Consider the following 22786-nt stretch of genomic DNA (forward strand, 5'->3'; position numbering starts at 1 on the left):
GGCGTTTGACAGGGTCCACTGGGGCTATTTGTCACAAATATTAGATAAGTTTGGTTTTAGTGGTGGTATTAAATCGGCTATATTGGCTCTTTACTCCTCACCTTCGGCTAGGGTTCTGTACTCAGGCTTTCTTTCTGATACTTTTAACATCACCAACAGGACTCGTCAGGGGTGTCCTTTATCCCTGATCATTTTTGCTATGGTCATGGAGCCTCTGGCCGAAAAAATGTGTTCAACTGCAAGTATTCATGGTATTCAGGTAAACCAATATACCCACAAAATAGGATTATATGCAGATGATGTCCTTATATCTTGCACGCAGCCCCTCTCTTCCTTGTCGTCATTGCAACTAGTTCTCACAGAATTCGACAAAATCTCATATTATAAAGTTAATGACATCAAATCTCAAATCCTGAACATTGGTATAGATCAAGCGACCTGTACGTTACTTGCTTCTCAATTACCATATTAATGGCAGGAAGGCTCCCTGACTTATTTGGGTATATCCCTGACGAATCCCAGTTCACAAATGTATGCTAGGAATTATCTTCCCCTTCTTCCCAAGATCTCTCATTTTCTGGGCACCTTTTCTAAACCTATGATCTCCTGGGCTGGTCGTACGGCTATTGTTAAAATGATGATACTTCCTATTATTTTGTATGTTTTCCGGGCAGTTGTTATACCTGTTCCTGTCACCTTTTTACAAAAGTTGCAAAGTTTACTTACCAATTTTATTTGTGCTGGCAGAAAGCCTAGGATTCGCGTCTCCACCATGGTTCGAACTTGTTCTGGTGGATGGGTGTCCCAGATGTGAGGAAATGCTATGTCTCTACCATTCTCTCCCATCTTAGACATTGGTGGAATAATAACTCAGATCTAAGTTACCTCTCATCTCATTGTTACGTTCCAGTGAACAGAATCCAATGAGTTTTTCGACCCGCTTCTCTACATTAGCTGCTTCTGTGGCAGCTTGGAAATTTCTGCACAAGTATACACCTACTGGGGATTACAAATAGTTGAAATTTTTACCGCCCAAATACCTATCCACTAAGATTCCTGACATATCTTTCCAAGGATGGGAAGAAGCGGGCATCTCCCAGATAAATCTTCTCCTGGACTCCACAGGTCTAGTTTCTTTCCAACATCTCAGGAATACGTATGGCATCACGAATCGGGACTTTTATAAATTCCTCCAGATTCGACATCTTTTACAGTCCTGGTCACCTGACTCTCCGACTATTCCCAAATCAGCCTTCGATTACTATAACCGCTCATCCCAGCAACTAAAAGGTATTTCCTTTTTTTATACTGCTCTCCATAGACCTCAACTCTCTTTGAAACCTGGTAATTTTTTGGTGTGGGAAGAGGAGCTCAATGCTACCGTCTCAATGGATGACTGGATGCAGGCCATCAAAGGCTCAAAACAAGCCTCTCATAGTTCATCGCATTGGGAAACCGCTTTAAAAATTATGATGAGATGGTATAAAACTCCTGCACAAATTTCCAGGTTTAACCCACCCTACTCTCCATTATGTTGGTGTAACTGTGGTGAGAGGAGCGATTTCCTTCATGCTTGGTGGAAGTGCCCGCTGGTATATGATTTTTGGAAGGTGTCTTTTTCCTTAATATCGAACGTTGCTCGTTGCACAATCCTCCCGTCCCCGGCTCTTTGCTTCATAGGCATTATGGAAATCCCGCAATCCATGAGAACGATTGTGGGACATATAATAATGCCTGCTAGAATTATAATAGGTGGATCCTGTTAGTCCCCGTCACCTCTGGTTCTTCAGGAACTCACTAACCAGGTGCGCTTGGATTGGTTAATGGAAAAAATGCTGGCAATACGAACCTTCCGGTACTCTGCCTTTGCCTCACGTTGGTCTCTATGGTCAGACTTTGTAGACCAACTTCCTGATATACGCTAGCAAGCTCCTGTGGTATCCGTCTGATGAGATATTTCCAATATATTTGTTTCTCAACTCTGGGAGGTATAGTTTATATTTCTCTGCATATAGGATTTGGACCTGATAATGTTCGCTCATTCTGTTAACCAGACTATCTCTTTTGCTATTCAATAGATATGTATAACTTCAACACTCCTTATCTCTGCAGCAGTCACGGTTTCTTTTACTGTCTGTTTGTTTTTTATTGTTCCTCTGTAATTTTGTACTAATGATGTACCTCATTTTCCTTTGGACTAATGGTGTGAGGATTGTTGTAAACGCTTATGTTTTTACTTAAAAATAAAAAAAAATAATTGGAAAAAAAAGTATTTTCTGCATAAAAAATGAAATTTGTAAATGTCACCTCTACCTTGCTTTAAATTCCTGTGAAACGCCTTAAGGGTTAAGAAACTTTCTAAATGCGGTTTTGAATACTTTGAGGGGTCTACTTTTTAAAATGGGGTGGTTTATAGGGGTTTCTAATATGTATGCCACTCAAAGCCACTTCAGAACTGAATTGGTACCTATAAAAAAAAAGGCTTTTGAAATTTACTTCAAAATATGGGAAATTGCTGCTTATGTTCTAAGCCTTGTAACGTCCTAGAAAAATAAAAGAATGTTTAAAAAATGATGTAGACATATGGGAAATGTGAACTAGTCACTATTTTGTGTGGAATTACTATTTGTCTTACAAGCAGATACATTACATTAAAAATAAAAAAAGCTATTTTTTAAAAAAAAAAATTCTATAAATGTTGCTATTTTTCACAAATAAACACTGAATATATCGACCAAATTTTACCACTAACAAAGTCCAATGCGTCACGAGAAAACAGTCTCAGAATCGCTTGGATAGGTATAAGCATTCCAGAGTTATCACCACGTAGAGTGACACGTCAGATTTGAAAAAAGGGCTCGGAGCCTTAAGGCCAAAACTAGGCTGTGTCATTAAGGGGTTAACATAGTCTGACCCCTCTCTAACTGATCTACTCCTTTATTTTCTACATTGACCTATCTGCTCAGCCCCAGTTTTAATAATCCGCCACCCCTGCCAGTATTCTCCCCACAGCACAGCAGACCCCCTTCCATTCAGGTGCAAATCATCCACAGAATACAGTTTGTACTCCAATGAAAAGTCAACCCAGTGCTCTAGGAACCCAAATCCTTCTCCCCTCCACCAAGACTTAAGCTATGCATTTATATCTGAGCTCCAACTGTCTTTCCTATGTTGCACTTGGCACAAGAGGTATTACAGAGAATACAGCCTCCCTTCAGCTTGTAGCCTAGTTCATTAAAATTATTCTGCAGGCTCCTTCACATACCATGTATTCTGTTGTTGGTTCCCACATGGACCACCTGTTCCACCACATGCCAAACTCTGGCACCGGAGAGAGAGCAAACCATTCGGTCAAGGCAGTCTCGGTGACAAATAAGTCTTCCTGATTATAGGATCCCCTTTAACCACTTATTGTCTTGCCCTACATGCATTACCATCCCCCCGACTACTAGCTTGGCTGTTCCCATGGCTGTTAGGGAGAGCAGTATCCACTATGGCTGTCATTTCGGAGACTGCTACCCTCGCATCATCACCCAATTCTCCAATTTTTCTTGGAATGACAAACAGAAGTGGCCTTCATTTTCTGGGTATCCTTTCTACTGCCCATAGTTACATTAACAAAGCTACTTGCCTGGCCCTCCTGACTCATATCTTCACCCTCCAGATCTACCCCACTAACTGCTTGCTCAGTGAGCAACATGCTCCGCTCAAGATTGTCTATCGCCCTCAGTGTTGCATTTTGCTCCTCCAGATCTCTAATGCGAGCTTCCAGGTGAATAACATGCTCAAATCTGTCACAGAGATATTGACCCTGGAACTCCTGCTCCAGTTGTGAAAACCTCCTGATTTTGCGATCCAAGTTACATAGAACTGAACTGGGGATCTGCCAATAGTTATCTAACGTGTAGGCATCTTAAGGTGCAGACTTGGTCATTCTGTTCTTCGGTTACACAAATACAGTACTTACATTCAGCTTGTACAGTATTGTAACACTAGTGAATGGCATAACTGATACATTAGTTATTTAGATATAAAATATTGCCACAGATATGAGTTGTGAAATGAAATAGTTTAGCTTTTCATTAGTATAGCGAAGGCATATGATATATTAATATTAGTGTAACAATATCTGGTTCATGTTGTCATTGTTGTTCCCCTGTCCCTTCACTCAGAGGACTTTCCTGTTATGTCCATGTATATTATGCAACGTTTTCAAACATAATCCCACTCCCATCCTGGCTAGCTTTATTTTTCTCTTCAATTACATTTCCTTGTGCTTCCCCATAGCCCCTTCCAATGCAATCCTTCCCTCTCTGATGTCTAAAGTTTGCAACCAAAATCTGAAGTTTCATAAATATATGTTCTTTGCAGTTTTTTTATAACTAAATGGGCAGTTACTTTTTCACATAGAATATATGGGTACTGGACAACTTTGTTCCTTAAATACGGTACTCATTTTTTATTAAGTTTCTTTTTGTTTAACATTACATTTTACAGAAACCAATCAATGCAACAAATATGCAAAATCTAGAGAAGGGCAAAAAATGTCTTACAGCTCTATAGCTGTTAACATGACCAGCCATATTACACAGACGCCACTGTTTTTTCAATTATATTTTAATTTATTTTTTTATGTCTTACTCGCCCGCCAGTCAGTCAAATGTTTATATTCTTAGAAAATCTGTACACACTGCTGCATCATCTAGATTCAATTTTACTTCATATTACTGCTGTTATACATTATTATTAATAATAATAATAATAATAATACTACACATAAAGCTACGTGAGCCAGACACTTAGCCAGTATCTGTGTGTGGCAGATATGAAGTGCATTAGGATGCAAGGAGCGTGGGGGATACTGTTGAATAAAGGTGTCAGGTTCTGATGACTAATGTAATATGGGGGGGTAAATGAAAAGTGTCAGATCAGGGAATGTGATAGGACTGTCTAAAAATATGTGTTTTTAGGGCATGTTCAAAACTGTGGATGTTGGAAATTAATCTGATTTTCCCGGGTAAAGCATTCCAGAGGACTGGTGCAGCACGAGAAAAGTCATGCAGGTGGGAGTGCGAGGTACGTATTATGGAGGATGTAAGTCTTAGATCCTTGGCAGAATGTACAGCATGAGTAGGGTGGTAGACAGACATGAGGGAGGAGATGTAAGGAGGTGCAGTACTGTGGAGAGCTTTGTGGGTGAGAGTAATAAGTTTCAATTGTATTCTACAGTGAATGGCCAACCAGTGCAGTGACGTGCACAGGGTAGAGGCGTTGCTGTAGCGGTTGATCAGAAACATTAGCCAGGCTGCTGTATTCAGGATAGTTTGGAGAGGGGAGCGTTTAGAGAGGGGAAGACCAATTAGCAATGAGTTACAGTAGTCAGGACGAGAGTGAATCAGAGCGACAATGACAGTTTTGGCTATTTCCACAGTCACAAAAGTGTGAATTCTGACAATGTTTTTGAGGTGCAGGTGACATGAGCATGCAAGTGATTGAATATGAGGAGTAAAGGAAAGATCGGAGTCCAACATAAGCTCAAGACAGCGTACGTGCTGCCTAGGAATTATGGTGGTGCCACACACTGAAATGAAGACATCAGGTTTAAGAAGGTTAGTAGATGGTGGAAACACAAGGAGCTCAGTTGTTGAAAAATTCTGTTCCAGTTAGAGAGAGGACATGATGTTAGAGACAGCGGACAGACAATCCCTGGTGTTTTGTATTGGAGTGGGGGTGATGTCAGGAGAAGAAGTGCATAATTGGGTGTCATCAGTGTAAAGATGGTACTGGAAGCTAAATCTGTTGGTAATTTGACCTAGGGCCGAACCCTGAGGAGCCCCAACAGCAAGCGGAAGAGTAGAAGAAGTAGGAAACCCAGAAAATCACACATTAAATGAACGGCCAGAGATAGGATGAAAACCAATAGAGAACGGTATCTTTGAGGCCAAAAGAGTGGAGCATACGGAGTAGGAGATTGTGGTCTACAGTGTCAACTGCTGCAGAAATTTCTAGAAGAATCAATAGAGAGTAGTTGTCATTGAATTAGTCGTCTGGAAATAATTTGAGACTTTAGTAAGGTCAGTTTTGGTAGAGTGTAGAGTGCGGAAACCAGATTGTGAGGAGTCCAGAAGAGAGTTAGCAGATGGATATCTGATTAGGCGAGAGTAGACCAAGCGTTCCACAAGGTTTCCCCACATGTTAGTTGTAGGCAATGCATGAAAAGTTCAATGATACCAGATCTTATGATGCATAAGCATGAAATTGTCAAATTTTCCAAATGAACTTCCATACTAACTTCTTTTCCTAATGGCATTCCGCTTCCAAGGGCACAAGTCAGTCCAATGACTTTGGCAATGAATGTTTTAAGTGTTAGATATTCCTTGAGCACCACACCACGCAGGATAGTCTTCATTTCCGGTATGCCAGAGCCTGTGAGACATTAAACAAAAGTTATCATGAAGGGACTAGATTAAGCTGTACTGACGATAACACTAAAGAGGACTTGGCTTTTTATACAGCCAATTGCCAATCTGTGAAGAAAAAAGGTTCTGTTGTCCATCCATTGAGGTCCTCCCATACTTATTTTATAACCTATAAAGAAACGTATCAGCCTGTTATATGGTAATCATCTATCACTAATCGTAAGAAGTTTCTTCATGTATTTCATAACATGCTTCCCTAAGAAATCATTGCTCATTGCATTACACATGAATCATGAAATATGTTATGTGAAGAGCAGGTGATTTATTATTTAATAGGACTTGTTCTATCTGAAATGCTAGGAGGAACATAGTGTAATGTAATATAATGACAGTGCTATTAATATAAGCTGGAAAATATCAAATTGCACAGCAGGGATGAGAGAGAAATGCAGCCTTGAAAATAAAATTTTAAAAAAAGTCAGACAGCCATAAGGGTGGTGGAAATATTTTTGGGGAGAGCTTTAAGATGTGAACTTAAAACTTTGAAATGTATTTTATAAAAATATGCAAAATGGTAAGAGTAATATAAAAGTAGTGTCTAGGAAGGTAAGGCTGTCTATTGTTACAAAGTAAGCAGAAGTCCCTGCTAAAAATTATACATCAGTTCCTCAGTCTGCAATAACTAAGCTAATATTCCAGTATAAACCTTGCATAGCGCTTGTCAATATGTGACACAAGGGTACACATGAAGTGTTTGCACATACCCACAGCCTGAGGTGCCAGAATCTGTGTGAATCCTGCAGAGAATGTGATTAGGACAACGGGATATGTGACCCAGGCCAAGTACTGCAGAAAAACATTGCTCTCTAAACCACCGTACATCCATTTGTGAGCTGTGAATGAAGAATTGAAAGAAAGAAGACAAGGATATAAGAAGAATAAAAGAATAGAAAAAGGAAGCTCGTAACATGATGCAGATAATAAACCGATAGACAAGATTCAATGTTATAACAATACACCAGACTTTCTACGGTTGCTCACTTTCTCCAGTACTTGGTATGATCCTGATGCAACGGCTCTTGCCTCAGCTCATTCAAATCAAGTCTACATCAGGTCCCCGGTGCCCACCCCTCTGGCTCCTCTCTCCAGTCCCACAAAGTACCCGACCCTGAAAGCTGAAATAATGTCTTCTCTGTGTCAAAGGGTACATAACCAGTGCGGCCAGCAGGTAGCAGTAACACTTAGTGATGATGATTCCTGCAACCAGAGACACTCAGGGAAAGAGGAGAGGGTTGGCTGCACTGCACAGTATATAGGGGCATGTAGCTGACACTACATGTGAGAAGAATGTGTCTGGCACTGTATTTAGGAGCACTGTAGCTATGAAGGGATGTAGCTATCACTATATGAGATGCTGTGACTTTCACTGTTATGGGGCATCTAAACACATTTATATTTATGTGTTACTGTTTAAACTGGATGCAGAGCTAAACCCGGGGTGAAATAAAAAAAGGAAATGATAGGATAATGATAAACTTTTGGTAATGGTATACTTTAAATGGACAACTTTTTCTCACAAGAAAGCTACCTCCACAATCTGCTACTAGAACGCCACTCCATAGAGCCTATTTACACTGTTGCATTTTCAGTGCCCAAGCTATGGAATATGCCATTATGTAAAAACTAACATTAAACTGTTATGTCTTAAAAAAAAAAAATTAAAACAAAAAAAGTCACTTTCATCCTTACCCAAAAAACAAACATATCTTTCAGCTCATGCATATCATCATCAAACGTCCTGCATGGCATTTACCACACCCATATCACACAGAATATATTATCCCAAACACCCAAAAAGTTATTCTTGGCTGCCCATATCTGCCTATATTGACCTTTGTACTCCAATGCCTACCCTAAATTTGGGCCTACCAGGAACATCAGACATTACAGATTCATTCTGTACGCATAATTGGACAGACCATTATTTGGAGGTAAATTGAATCAAATTTTTTTAAATCTGCCTTTTTCTTCACTATTGAAGTCCAACGGAATAAAAAGATATTTGGTCACATGAGTAAATCTTATCTGTCCTCCAAAAGAAAAAAAAATGCCCCGGACATAAATTTCCAAAATAGACTGTATTTTGCTACCAGCTGATCGGAAATAAGTAGAAATAGCAGGATAAATACATTAATTCGTTCTCACCTTGTAAACACACAGCAATGGTGAAATCCATGACCCAGCTCACCAAAGCCATCAACAAACCCAGCAAAATAAGGAATATCCAGTCCTCTCCAATACGAGACAGTATAATCCGCTGTGAGTGTACGCAGCAGACTAAAAAAGCAAAAGCCGCAAGGAGTGAAGCATTACAATATAATACATACTGATGACACATAGTGGAGCACACAACAGATTGGAGACAACAAAGCAGCCTCAAATGTAGAGACGTTAGTAGGGACAACCACCATGCAGTAAAAATCTAAGTACAGAAGAGAAATTTATTAGAAAGGACAAGCCGAATTCCTTGAAATGACTTTTTATACTTGCTGTGTATGAGTTCAGTGGAACACAGTCAATAAAACATGTACTTTCTTGTGAAAGAAATGACTAGAAGATATAGTGGGACTTTCATTTTGGGTCGCCGGTCATCTTTCTTAAGGGCCTTTTACATAGGAAGATTATTGTGTCATTGTTCCCAATCATAGTGCAGTGTAAACATGTTCAGCGATGGCACGATCAGTGAGAATTCTCTCCTTTGTCATTGATCAAATCTTTTATGATGGCATAAAAGTTATGGTTTGTCGGCGTTGTATCCCCTCATGTAAACAGGCATCTGGTAGTTGTTAGCAGAGGAAGCAGAAGGAAAGACAAGCTATCTCAAAAGCAAACAAAATGACGAAAACTATCCGATTATTGTTACATATAAATGCCAATGATAACAACTTGCTATAGCATCGAATGGCATTTGTTTTACGAACTTACCTTTATGTGCCAAAGTACCCTTAGACTTTTGACCGCAAAAGGATGTAATGGTACACCCAGTGGATGGCAAAGGCTCAAGAGTTGTGCCTGCACCATCCGCAGTAGGCGCCGGCTGTAATATACAGCTGATATTCCGCTGCAATGACTTTTAACCCCTTAGATACCGCGGTCAATAGTCTTCCGCTGTCACCCCATCAGTGCCCCGCGACACAATTGCAGAGCGCCAATGAGTTGCCATAGCAGCCGGGGGTCTAACAATGGCTCCCAGGCCTGCCATGGCTATATGCTTACTAGGCCGTGCCAAAGGCCCTGTCTAATATATTGCCAGTCAATTTTACACTGACCGGCAATAACGGTTTGGTGTACCGAGTATACAAAAGAAGTGTTTACACAATCACATTGTGAAGTTTTCTAGTGGGACTAAAAAAAAGAAATTAAATACATTTTATTAAAGTTTATTTTTAAAAAGTTGACAGTAAAAAACAAATACTTTTTTTTCCTGTAAAAAGTGGTTTTATTTTGCAAAAGCGTATTAAAAAAAGACATACATGGGAAAAACAACAAAGATATATTAATTTTATTTTTCTATTCGCCCCCCCCCCCCAAATAAAAATAATAAGGGTATGTTCACACGGCGGGGGTCCGTAACGGCTGAAATTACGGGGATGTTTCAGCCTGAAAACAGCCCCGTAATTTCAGCCGTACCGGCATGTGCAGGCGCTTGAACGCCGCGTCAATTACGGCCGTAATTAGCGCTGCTATTCATTGGAGTCAATGAATAGCGGCTCCAATTACGGCCAAAGAAGTGACAGGTCACTTCTTCTACGCGGGCGTCTATTTACGCGCCGTCATTTGACAGTGGCGCGTAAATATACGCCTCGTGTGAACAGACAAACGTCTGCCCATTGCTTTCAATGGGCAGATGTTTGTCAGCGCTATTGAGGCGCTATTTTCAGACGTAATTCGGGGCAAAAACGCCCGAATTACGTCCGTAAATAGGCCGTGTGAACATACCCTAAAAGTTAATTCATAATTTATATGTATCCAGAAATTGGTTCTTTTGAACTTCTCGTCTCGCAAAAAACTGGTCCACATAGTATATATATCGACAAAAGACAAAAAAAAATTATAGCTTTTTGAATGCAGCGACATAAAAACTATTTTTTTTCCATAATATGTGCTATTATTCTGCAAAAGTAGTAAAGCATAAAAAAAAACTATACATATTTGGTAACGCCAGAATTGCACCGACACAAAGAATAAAGGCAACTTGTTTTTTATGCCTCCCAGTGAGCAGCGTAATTTAAAGCACAATAAACAATGGCAGAATTGTTGTTCTTTTCAATTCTCCACAAAACATATATGTACCCTAAAATGGTGCCGCAAAAAAAGGAAGAAAAAAAGTTATTGCTCTCAGAATGTGTTGAAACAAAAACTGATGATTTAAAGAAAATGTTATATTGTGTAAAACATAAAAAACAGGGCCGCTCCGTGTGACCTTACCCTTAGGGTATGTTCACACGGCCTGTTTTCAGACGTAATTCGAGCGTTTTACGCCTCGAATTATGCCTGAAAAGACGGCTCCATTACGCCTGCAAACATCTGCCCATTGCTTGCAATCGGTTTTATGATGTTCTGTTCAGACGAGGTGTCATTTTACGTGTCACTGTCAAAAGACGGTGCGTAAAAAGATGCCCGTGTCAAAGAAGTGCAGGACACTTCTTTGGACATTTTTGGAGCAGTTTTTCATTGACTCCATTGAAAAACAGCTCCAATTACGTCCGTAATGGACAAAGCGAAAAACGCGAGTACTTGCAAAAACGTCTGGAATTCAGGAGCTGTTTTCGCCTGAAAACAGCTCTGTAATTTCAGACGTAATTTGTTATGACGTGTGAACATACCCTAAGGTTACCGCATTTCCAGTCTTTTCAGCCAGTTTCATAACAAATGGTCTGGTTACAGACTACAAGAAAAAGCCTGTGTAGTCTAAGGGTATGTTCACACGCAAACTCAAAAACGTCTGAAAATACGGTTTTCAGACTTTTTTAAGCCACTCTCGTTTTTCACTGCTTTTTTCGCTGCCGTTTTTGGAGCTGTTTTCTATAGAGTCAATAAAAAACGGCTCCAAAAACGGCCCAAATAGTGACCTGCACTTCTTCTTCACGGCCGTTTTTTTACGTGGCCGTTATCGGAACAGAACGCCGTTTTTACCATTGAAATCAATGGGATGATGTTTGGAGGCGTACTGCTTCCAATTCTTCGGCCATTTACAGGCCGAAAAACGGCCGAAAATAACCTGTGTGAACAAACCCTAATCCTGCAGTCTCTGTTAACTTGCTTTTCAATACTTATTATTCGGAGGTGCAAATCAGGCATGTATGTTGTTCCTACTGTCAAACTAAGGCCTCCTTTACACGAACGTGATATACGTCCGTGCGACGCGCGTGCTTTTCACGCGGGTCGCACGGACCTATACAAGTCTATGAGGGCATGCAGACAGTCCGTGAGTTTTGCTCAGCGTGAGTGCGCTGAAAAAAACTCACGACATGTTCTAAATTTCTGCGTTTTTCGCGCATCACGCACCCATTGAAGTCAATGGGTGCGTGAAAACCACGCAGGTCATACGGAAGCACTTCCGTGCGAACTGCGTGATTCGCGCAAGAGCTGTCAAACTCTGAATGTAAACAGAAAAGTACCACGTGCTTTTCTGTTTACTAACATCCAAACGGAGTGTCTTAGAGATGAGCGAACCGAACCGAACTTCACCGGGTTCGGCCGAACTTGTTTTGACCGAACCCGGCAAAAAATGTTCCGGTACGCGACGTCAGGAGACAGTCACTGTCCAGGGTGCTGAAAGAGTTCAACTGGTTCAGCACCCTGGACAGTGACTTCCGATCACAATATACATGAACGTGTAAAAAAAAAAAGAAGTTCTGACTTACCGATAACTCCCGGCTTCTTCCTCCAGTCTGACCTCCCGGGATGACGATTCAGTCCAAGTGACAGCTGCAGCCAATCACAGGCCAAGAACAGGCTGCAGCGGTCACATGCACTGCCGCGTCATCCAGGGAGGTAGGGCCGGATGTCAAGAGAGGGACGCGTCACCAAGGCAACGGCCGGGAGACCGGACTGGAGGAAGCAGGAAGTTCTTGGTAAGTATGAACGTCTTTTTTTTATTCACAGGTTGCTGTATATTGTGATCGGAATTCACTGTCGAAGGTGCTGAAAGAGTTACTGCCGATCAGTTAACTCTTTCAGCACCCTGGACAGTGACTGACGTCGACTAGCCTCATCTCTATGATGGCGGCTGCGCGAAAATCACGCAGCTGCGCATCATACACTGATGACACACGGAGCTGTCAAGTGCCTTTTGCGCACGCAAAACACTGCGTTTTTTTGCGTGCGCAAAACGCACACTCTCTTGTAAATGAGGCCTAACGCCTCCTTCAGACACCGACATTTTCTGGCAATTAAAGGGGTTTTCCCAAGAGAGACATTTATGACATATCCGCAGGACATGTCATAAATGTCAGATAGATGCGGGTTCCACTTCTGAGACCTGCACCTATCTCTAGAACGGGGCCCCCCATCTAGCTTTGGCTGTTTTCGCTTCCCGGTTATATGATCAGGAATTTACGATAACAGCGTAACCTGCTGAGCTACGCTGTTTCTGTAACTCCCATAGTAGTGAATGGCAGCTACGGAAGCAGTGTAGCATGCGAGCTACGCTGTTTTCATAACTACCATTCAGTTCTATGAGACTTACGGAAACAGCGTAACTCAGCGAGCTACGAAGTTTACGTAACTCCCGACCATATAACCTTTTTCATGGTCGGAATTCACCTCATTCAGCCGCAACACAGAGCAGCTGAAGGGGGTTTAGGGGGCCCTGTTCTAGAGATAGGTGCGGGTCCCAGAGGTGGGACCCATATCTATCTGATATTTGACATATCCTGTGGATATCAAAAAATGAAAAGTATGGACAGCAGCACACATCTCCAGCAAAAAGGTGAAGTTTATTGTTAATGCATCAGCATAGCAAAAAGCTACCTTTCAACCTGTGTTATATGAAGGGTCTTTCTCAAGCCTAAGGGCTTATTCAGACGAACGGGATATACGTCCGTGCAACGCGCATGATTTTCACGCGCGTCGCACGGAGCTATATTAGTCTATGGGGCAGTGCAGACAGTTGCGTGATTTTTCTGCAGCGTGAGTCTGCTACGAAAAAGACACGACATGACCGTTCTTTGGGCGTATTTCACGCATCACGCACCCATGGGACAAGCGTGATTCGCGCAACAGCTGTGAAAAGGATGAATGAAAACAGAAAAGCACCACGTGCTTTTCTGTTTACAAACATCCAAACGGAGTGTCATAATGATGGCGGCTGCGCGGAAGCATGCAGCCGCGCATCATACAGGGCTGACACACGGAGCGGTCAAGTGCCTTTTGCGCGTGCAAAACGCACACGCTCGTGTGAATCCAGCCTTACATTTGATGTTTTTAGACTTTGTTAGGCTTGTCATCCGATTTGACAGTGTGTCACCATCCCTTAAACTTGGGACTTGTGCTGCTTTTTCCCTTTTAATCTTTGGATATCCTGTGGATATGTCATAAATGTCTCTCATAGGAAAACCCCTTTAAACTAAATTTTAAAAAAAACGCTTCTAAAAATGCAAGTCGTTTTAAAATGTAAAATGCGTTTTTTTATGACTTGTTTTGTGGCGTTTTTCATTTAGTGTAATTTTGTACATGCGTTTATTTTGGAGTTTTTGAAGTCCTATATATAGAAGCCTATGGGCGAAACGCCTGAAAAAGACACCAGACCCACCCAGAGCATGCTGTATTTGGTAAAAAAATGCCTCTAACCACAAAATTGCTCCAAAAACGGCAAAAAACAAAACACAGTTATATGTAGTACATTTGAGATTTTACTTTAGACTTAAGTGTATAATCTGGCTGCGCTTAAAACTGAATGCAAAAACGCTGCAAAAAAGGTCCGACCTGAAACCCGCAGCACATTCCGTAAAAAAAAAAAAAAAATCGCACTACATTTTGGTGCGGTTATTTGGACGGAATTTACGCTGCGGAAAGCTGCGCTTGAAAAAAAATAAATCAATACTTACCCTTCCCTCTTCTCTGCGCGTTGTCCGGCCTCCTATAAGGACATTGCAGGCCATGTGACACTGCAGCCTGTGATTGGCTGCAGCGGTCACATGGGATGAAACGTCATCCCAGGAGGGCTGGACTGCAGGAAGAAGGAGAGCGTTCTGGGTAAGTATGATTTATTTTTTTCGGAGTTGCAATGTTTGCAACGTAATTGCTGCGATTACGCTGCAAAAGTTGCAACACTTGGATTTCTGGTGCGGGTTTTGCATCCCCATTGAATTCAATGGGGAAAACTCGCAACAGAAAATGAAAAAAAAACACAGCAGAAATTGATATGCTGCGGAATTAAATTCTGCTCCGCAGGTCAATTTATTAACGTTTACGCTGCTTTTTTTTTCCGCAGAGTGGGCATGAAATTTTCTAAATCTCATCCACTTTGCTGCTACTGTAAATACTGTGGAATTTCCATACACAATTCCGTTGCGGAAATTCCGCAGTGTTTACGCTACGTGAGAACCCGGCCTAAGGGTCAGTTAAGACAAGAGGTTTTTGGGCGCTAATATAGACTGCGCCAGAATCAGCACCAAAAAAATGTCGAAATCACCCCTCATTGATTTGAATTGGAGGAAGATCAGTTTTTTTTTCCAGGCAGATTTTAGCCACTTGCAAGAAAAAAGTGCGCCATGTTCTTCCTTGCTGCTTTGTCCGCCCCTCTGACCTCCCATTGAAATCAATGAGAGGCAGAGAAAACCTGCGGAGCTCATTTCTGAGCGTTTTTTGTCCACATTCCTTACATTAGATTCAATGGCCACAGGAAAAAAACGCTGTGAAAAATGCAGAAAAAAAAAAGGAATTCTGAGGCAGATTTTTTCTGCATGCAGAAAACTCAGTGTGAACTAGGCCTATACTTATGTTTTAACCCTCTTGTCCTTGCATTTTCTTGGATGCCCTAAGCATTCAGTTTTCAATGACCCTGGCCCTCTTAGCTATTCATTGTCAGATATATCTGGGAAAGTTTACAAAACACATTAAATAGTGTTTATGCAACATTTAAACAATAGAATAGGAATGGAACAGTTATAAAAGGTATTAGGTTGGATTAAGGGTGCAGTCACACGCAGCAGATTTTATTGAAGTGATATTTCTGCAGCAGGTGTATAGATTTCTGCAAGTTCCATTCAGATAAATGGAACGGATATTCAGTCACAGAAAACAAAATCTGCTGCATGTTAGGGCTGATTCAGACGAACGTTGCGCTTTTGCGCGCGCAAAAACCACTTGACAGCTGCATGTGTCATCCGTGTATGATGCGCGGCTGCGTGATTTTCGCGCAGCCGCCTTCATAGAGATGAGTCTAGTCGACGTCAGTCACTGTCCAGGGTGCTGAAAGAGTTAACTGATCGGCAGTAACTCTTTCAGCACCCTCGACAGTGAATGCCGATCACAATATCGAGAAACCTGTTAAAAAAAAAGAAAAAGTTCGTACTTACCGAGAACTTCCCTCCCGGCCGTTGCCTTGGTGACGCGTCCTTGGTGACGCGCCTCTCTTGACATCGGGCCCCACCTCCCTGGATGACGCGGCAGTCCATGTGACCGCTGCAGCCTGTGCTTGGCCTGTGATTGGCTGGAGCTGTCACTTGGACTGAATTGTCATCCCGGGAGGTCAGACTGGAGGAAGAAGCCGGGAGTTATCGGTAAGTCAGAACTTCTTTTTTTTTTACACGTTCATGTATATTGGGATCGGAAGTCACTGTCCAGGGTGCTGAAACAGTTTAACTCTTTCAGCACCCTGGACAGTGACTATCTCCTGAGGTCGCGTGCCGGGTTCGGCCAAAACGAGTTCGGCCGAACCCAGTGAAGTTCGGTTCGGTTGTCCGGGTTCGCTCATCTCAAAGACACTCCGTTTGGATGTTTGGAAACAGAAAAGCACGTGGTGCTTTTCTGTTTACATTCATCCTTTTGACAGCTGGTGCGCGAAACAGTCGGTTCGCACGGAAGTGCTTCCGTGCGACCTGCGTGGTTTTCACGCACCCATTGACTTCAATGGGTGCGTGATGCGCGAAATAGGCGGAGATATTGAGCATGTCGCGCTTTTTGCGCAGCGGACAAACGCTGCGCAAAAAGCATGGACTGTCTGTACTGCCCCATAGACTTGTATTGGTCTGTGCGTGGCGCGTGAAAACCACGCGGCCCGCACGGACCCAATACACGTTCGTGTGAATCCCCCCTAAGGGTAAGGCCACATGGAGCGGCCCTGACATGGCCAACAACCGAGCCGGCACCATGTTCGGCACGGCTGTCAAATAGCCTGTTTAATGGCCGCGCGTTATTGCGGGTAAAACGTCCCTTTATCTGCAAAATCGTGCGGCCATTAATTAATACACCCTTTATGGCTGCACGATTTTCCAGGTAAAGGGCCTTTTTATCCGCAATAACGTGCGGCTATTAACGGTATTTGACAACCACGCCAAACATAGTGCCGGCAAGGTTGTTGGCCGTGCCACTACCATGTCAGCTCCACTTTGTGTGGTCTTCTCTTAACTCCACCAAAATGCCTTGTTCACACAGTGCAGATTTGCAGCAGATTTTATATGCAATTTTTAAGTCAAAACCAGAATTGGATCCAGGAGAACTATAAGGCCGGGTTCCCATGTAACGTAAACGCTGCAGAATTTCCGCAACAGAATTGTGTGTGGACATTCTGCAGCACAGTAGCAGCAAAGTGGGTGAGATTTAGAAAATCTGATGCCCACGCTGCGGAAAAAAATGCAGCGGAAACGTTAATTCAATGTGGATGCAAAACCTGCAACAGAAAGCCAAGTGTTGCGACTTTTGTAGCGGAATCACAGTGACTACGCTGCAAAAGTCGCAACTGCGGAAAATAAATAAAAAATACATTTTTTTTAAAAAGCGGACTTACCCAGAACACTCTCCTTTTCCCTGCAATCCGGCCTCCTGGGATGACGACGCAAAGCCCGCAACAGAAAGCCAAGTGTTGCGACTTTTGCGCCGTAATCACAGGCTGCAGCGTCACATGGCCTGCAATGTCATCGTAGGAGGATGGACTAAGCGCAGAGAAGACAGAGGGGGCAAGTATGAGCACTTTCTTCCGCAATGGAAATTCCGTTACAAAAACCGCATCAATGTATTGCGATTTTTCGGGCAGAATGTACTGCGGATTCCAGGTCGGACACGCTGCGTGATTTTTACGCAGCGTATCCGACCAGTGGGAACTCAGCTTAAGGCCGGGATCACACACACATTTTTTAATGCAGTTTTTGTGGCAGTTTTTTGCTCAAGAGGACAAAAAAAAACGGTCTTTTCTTTTTACCCATCCGTTCCATTTGCATCCACTTCTGGTTTTTGTTCAAAAGTGAGCCAAAAACTGCCAAAAATACTGCATCAAACTCAGTGTGTGATCCTGGGCTTAGGGCTCCTTCGCACACAAAATCTTTCTGCCATTTTAAAATGTATCAAAAAACACTTCTAAAAAAACGCTAGTTTTCAAATGTGACATTAGTTTTTTAAGGAGTTTTCAGTGGTGTTTTTGTGGCGTTTTTTATTTGGTGTAATTTTGTACATGCTTTTTCTGGCGTTTAAATTCCTATACAGAAGTCTATGAGAAAAAAGCATGAAAAGAAAAAACCGCCATATTCAGAAAATGCTGCGATTGGAAAAAACGCCACTGACCAAAAAATTGCCTTAAAAAGTCTACAAACCAAAATGCAGTTGTGCGTCGTGTATGTGATATTTTTCTAGACTTTAATGTAACATCTGGCCGCACTTAAACTGCATGAATAAACGGCGTAAAAAAAAACAAGAAAAATGCACAAAAACAGTGTGCGTGAATCCACCCATGTATTAGTAATTACCTGGTGTTTCAACCTGCCTTGATATTAGGAAGTATGGCCTCTCTCTGTATTTTTTTGAGTAAATATGTCCTTCTTTGCTGTGATTTGATTCCAGCCATAAGGCTGAGCTGAAGTTAGAACCACTTCCGAAATCCGTACCTTAAAACCTCATGTAGTTTTACCGCGATTTGATGCATTTGCATAGAAAAAAGCATTGAATCCCGGTAAAAACTCTTGCGGTTTTCGGATGCGATTTTAACCGCACCTCAACCACAACTTGTGAATGACACCTTAAAAAGAAAACGGGGAGGAGATCAAAGGACTAATTTGATGTTCTAGTCATTTTTTAATATGCACTAGGAATATACATAAGCCTGGAGGTTATGGAGAACACAACTTGTATACATACCCCTTAGGCTGGATTCACACGAGCACATTACGTCCGTAATGGACGAAACGTATTTCGGCCACAAGTCCCGGACCGAACACACTGCAGGGAGCCTGGCTCCTAGCATCATAGTTATGTACGACGCTAGGAGTCCCTGCCTCTCCATGGAACTACTGTCCCGTACTGAAAACATGATTACAGTACGGGACAGTTGTCCTGCAGCGAGGCAGGGACTCCTAGCATCGTACATAACTATGATGCTAGGAGCCAGGCTCCCTGCAGTGTGTTCGGTCCGGGACTTGCGGCCGAAATATGTTCCGTCCTTTACGGACGTAACATGCTCGTGTGAATCCAGCCTTATAATGGACTGTCCAAGGACTGACAAAGGTGAAGAGCTGACTGAAAAAGTGGAGTGATACATCTGAAATATGGTTTATGTAGGTGGATCATCTCTGTGTTATATAGAGCACCATAACTTTTCTCTTGTCTAGAATGTCCTTATAACTATGATTATGGCCAGGCAGGGACATGTTTAACTGCAATGTAGCTGCAATAATTTTATTGTGTGTTCACAACATGATCAACCGTTAATATAAGAAAGTGAAACAATAGATACTACAGCGCAGTATTGTGTATACACAAATTATTCACATTACAGTCTATGGTCTCATGCACGCAACCATACTGGTTTTGCGGTTCGCAAAACCACAGGTCTGTTGAGGTCCATCAGACCGCAAAAAAACCCTTGTTGTGCATCCGTGTGTCATCCGAACTCACGGTTCCACAACAATTCACCAGTATTGGTGAATCCACAAATCCGTACCATAAAATGACGTGTCCTGAGTTTTTGCGGCCCCGCACCGATATGTGTAAACCACGGTCGTGTACATGGGGCCTTAGAAGAGAATGTGTCCGCAATTTTTCCGCAAAGTGCATGAGGCCTATAACTGGGGGAAAATACTGAAATACTTGTGAGATAATCAGAAATAATAAACAGAAGTGCTTTGGGCACACCATCATCATGGCTCATACACTTCATAGACATACTTACTTTTACATTTTGCACAGCGACTCTCATCATATTCCCTCAGTTCTGCCACCCGTGGCTGTTCCTCTTTTCCTGGCTTGAGGTGTTCTCTTTCTTTCCGAATTCTAGCAGCTTCCTCTTTGGCATAAACTCCAAGGTCCTGAGTGTAGCGTCCATACATCTAAGAAAGGATACATTGATCAGTAATGTATACATAATATGCAAAAAAAACAATGGAATATCATCTAGTATTTTTGTAAAAAACATATTGGTGATACATTCATTCTGCATGTATCAGTTATTGATTATGTAGCTATTGACTACCATGGATACAAGTCACATCAGCATGTTGTTTTTAGTGTAAGCTTTTTGGGTCACACTTTTCAGGTTGGGTACTTTAACAGGCTTAACATAGGGGTAAGTGCAGGGTCGGGTAGCCATAACAACTCACCTTGTATTAAACAATAACTCGGACAACTGGATGCTCCAGTACTTCCAGACATTCTCCAGTACTTCCAGGCATTCCACTGACTGGTTGGTAAGACCTAACTTTTTAGTTTGTTTACAGGTAAGAGGCTGTTCACAATAATTGTTTTTGTCCTACATTTGATGTACACACTGGGAAAAAAGCACCTGATGTATATGTTGAGCGTTGGCTGTGACGGATGCCCTTCAGTGGCATCCGTCACCTATAGACTATTATGGTATCTGTTTAACGGATACATTCAGGGCCGCACCATCCATGAGGCGAGATGAGCTTCTCGCCTCAGGCGGCGGCCTGCTGCCTCTCTGAGGGGGCAGTGGCGCCACTGAAACCAGTCGCCACCCGTCCTGCACGAATTGTACCTGTGTCTATAGGATGCAGATACAATTACATGCATAAACGCTGAATGTTCGGGCACATTCCGTCTGGCCAGGCTGTGATAGGCTCTCCCACTCCTAAGCCTGCCATCCTGAGTGGTGGAAGATGGAGTCTGTCTCACAGACATAGAACCAGGTTCAGACTGATTACCTATGGGCGTATACACAGAAGCTGTGCCTGGCAGATCCTTTACACATACAGTGTATTGTGCTATTATAATCAGAGACACAGTGTATTGCGCTATTATAATCAGGGACACATTGTATAGTGCTATTATACTCAGGGAAAGTGTATGGTGCTATTATAATCAGGCACACAGTGTATGGTACGATTATAATCAGGGACACAGTGTATGGTGCGATTATAATCAGGGAGACAGTGTATGGCGCTATTATAATTAGAGGCGTTGAGAATTTTATCTAGGTTTATAGGTGCAGAAATGTTTTAAAAGTGAGAAGCTGAAGACATCTGAGCGGCAAACTGCAGAAATGGGCCGTGGCCGGGAGAAATCATCATAGAGGTCTGGGCCGGATGGAAAAGAAAAGAGAAAAAGAACTAGAATCTGAGACGTCAACGGTGAGTCACTCATTGTAAATGTTTATTCAGCCTCTAATCAGTAGTCACTGTATGATCTGCAGGGAAATAATGGGTGGTTAGATGATATGATTTTTTTTTTGAAAAACAGCATCTCGCAGTATATCCTTACGATTGTTCGGGCCATACGACAAGGGCTGCACTAAATTGAGCTGTATTTGTGCTTGTGCTGTATATTACAAGGCAACGGCGCATCCGCAAGAGTTTGAGGAGGCTGGTAGTGATGTAGAACAGACCGGGGGTTGTCAATCAAAGTCTGGGGGGGGGGGGGGGCATTTCAATTTTCGCCTCAGTCAGCAGAAAAGCTAGAATCGGCCCTGAATATATCATAAACTCCCATGACCCTTTTCAGATGTCATGGTTAGGCCTCCTGCACACATTGCGTATTGCTTCAAAAGTGCCTAACGTATCGCCTAATGAATGTCTGTGATGGATGCCAAACAGTGTAACACCATGGTAAAAAACCATAAACATTTAATGTATACTTTTTTTTACTGGACTCCACAGGATGGAATTTAATATGCAATTCCATACCTTCTTTATTATTGCCGTATACTGGCCAGACAGAGGCCAAAAGGACGCTCTTTTGGCTTCTTTCTGACAATGAAGCCCTATGTACACCTTTAGCATATATGCCGGTAGCTTACACATCGCACACGCTAAACAAAAATATGATGTGAACAGCTCCTTAGAAGTGCACCATTTTATCATTTCAGTATTTTGAGAATAACAGCTACGACTACTTGGAATTCTTGACTTTTCCTATTGTTCTCTGAGTGATAGCTCTCCTACTAGGCCACACTGCAACTGACTGAAGGCCCTACACTCCCATTCTTCCTGCACTTCATTCATATTTCAGCATATGTTTTTGTCCTGTTAAGGAGTGATTCCTTGTTGGCTAATTATTTCTACAAACTGGAAATCCCATAATTTCCCTTTTACTGTATGTTTTAAAAAAATAAATGTCAATGCTGGTTTTTATGCTATAATTTATTATACAAAGCTAAAAGTGATAAAATTTTTTTGTTTTTACCTTTTTCTCATTTTGCACTTTTAGTGTAATAATGAGCGTCTATAAAGCGCAAATCATAGAACATTGCTAAAACAATTAAATCTTGTTAAAATAATATCCTAGTTAATAAGCCTCAGCTGAGCAACAGCTCCCCCCAGTGGTAGTTTATAGTAAGTTAGGTGACAAATATTCTGAACTGTAAATTAATTTCTTAAAGAGGATCTGTCAGTATAATATGCTACTCTAGATTTGGGTATTATCCACATCCAGGTCTGAAGGGTTACTATAACAAACAGCACAAATAAATACTATTTCATATCTTACTGTTTAACGCTCCTTTCACAACTGCGTTGTGGCTACCTTTCATAACAAAAGCCCAGCTGGAGTGCAAGATCCGTTGCACAACAGATACCAGCGGCATCCGCAGGCCTCCTTAAATTCTAATGGGATCGTTGGGTTCCGGCGAGAAAAATAGTGCTGCAATTGATGGAATCTGCGAACGAAGCCTCGAACGCAGATGTGGGCATTGCACAATAACT

The 22786-nt window shown here is 42.1% G+C and overlaps 1 protein-coding gene across 2 annotated transcripts in view; it reads right to left on the bottom strand.

Moving 5' to 3' along the window:
* The window catches only part of CLCN2 (chloride voltage-gated channel 2), a 202695-nt gene that overhangs the window by 93327 nt on the left and 86582 nt on the right, over positions 1-22786 (bottom strand). For both annotated transcript variants that reach the window (XM_075861910.1, XM_075861911.1), the window contains exons 2-5: positions 19804-19960; positions 8625-8756; positions 7184-7312; positions 6293-6426 (exon numbers count right to left, since the gene is read on the bottom strand). In XM_075861910.1, coding sequence (XP_075718025.1) covers positions 6293-6426; positions 7184-7312; positions 8625-8756; positions 19804-19960 — 552 coding nt within the window. The remainder of the gene's footprint in view (positions 1-6292; positions 6427-7183; positions 7313-8624; positions 8757-19803; positions 19961-22786) is intronic.

Source organism: Rhinoderma darwinii, chromosome 4 (genome assembly GCF_050947455.1).
Source record: "Rhinoderma darwinii isolate aRhiDar2 chromosome 4, aRhiDar2.hap1, whole genome shotgun sequence".
Lineage (NCBI taxonomy): Eukaryota > Metazoa > Chordata > Amphibia > Anura > Rhinodermatidae > Rhinoderma > Rhinoderma darwinii.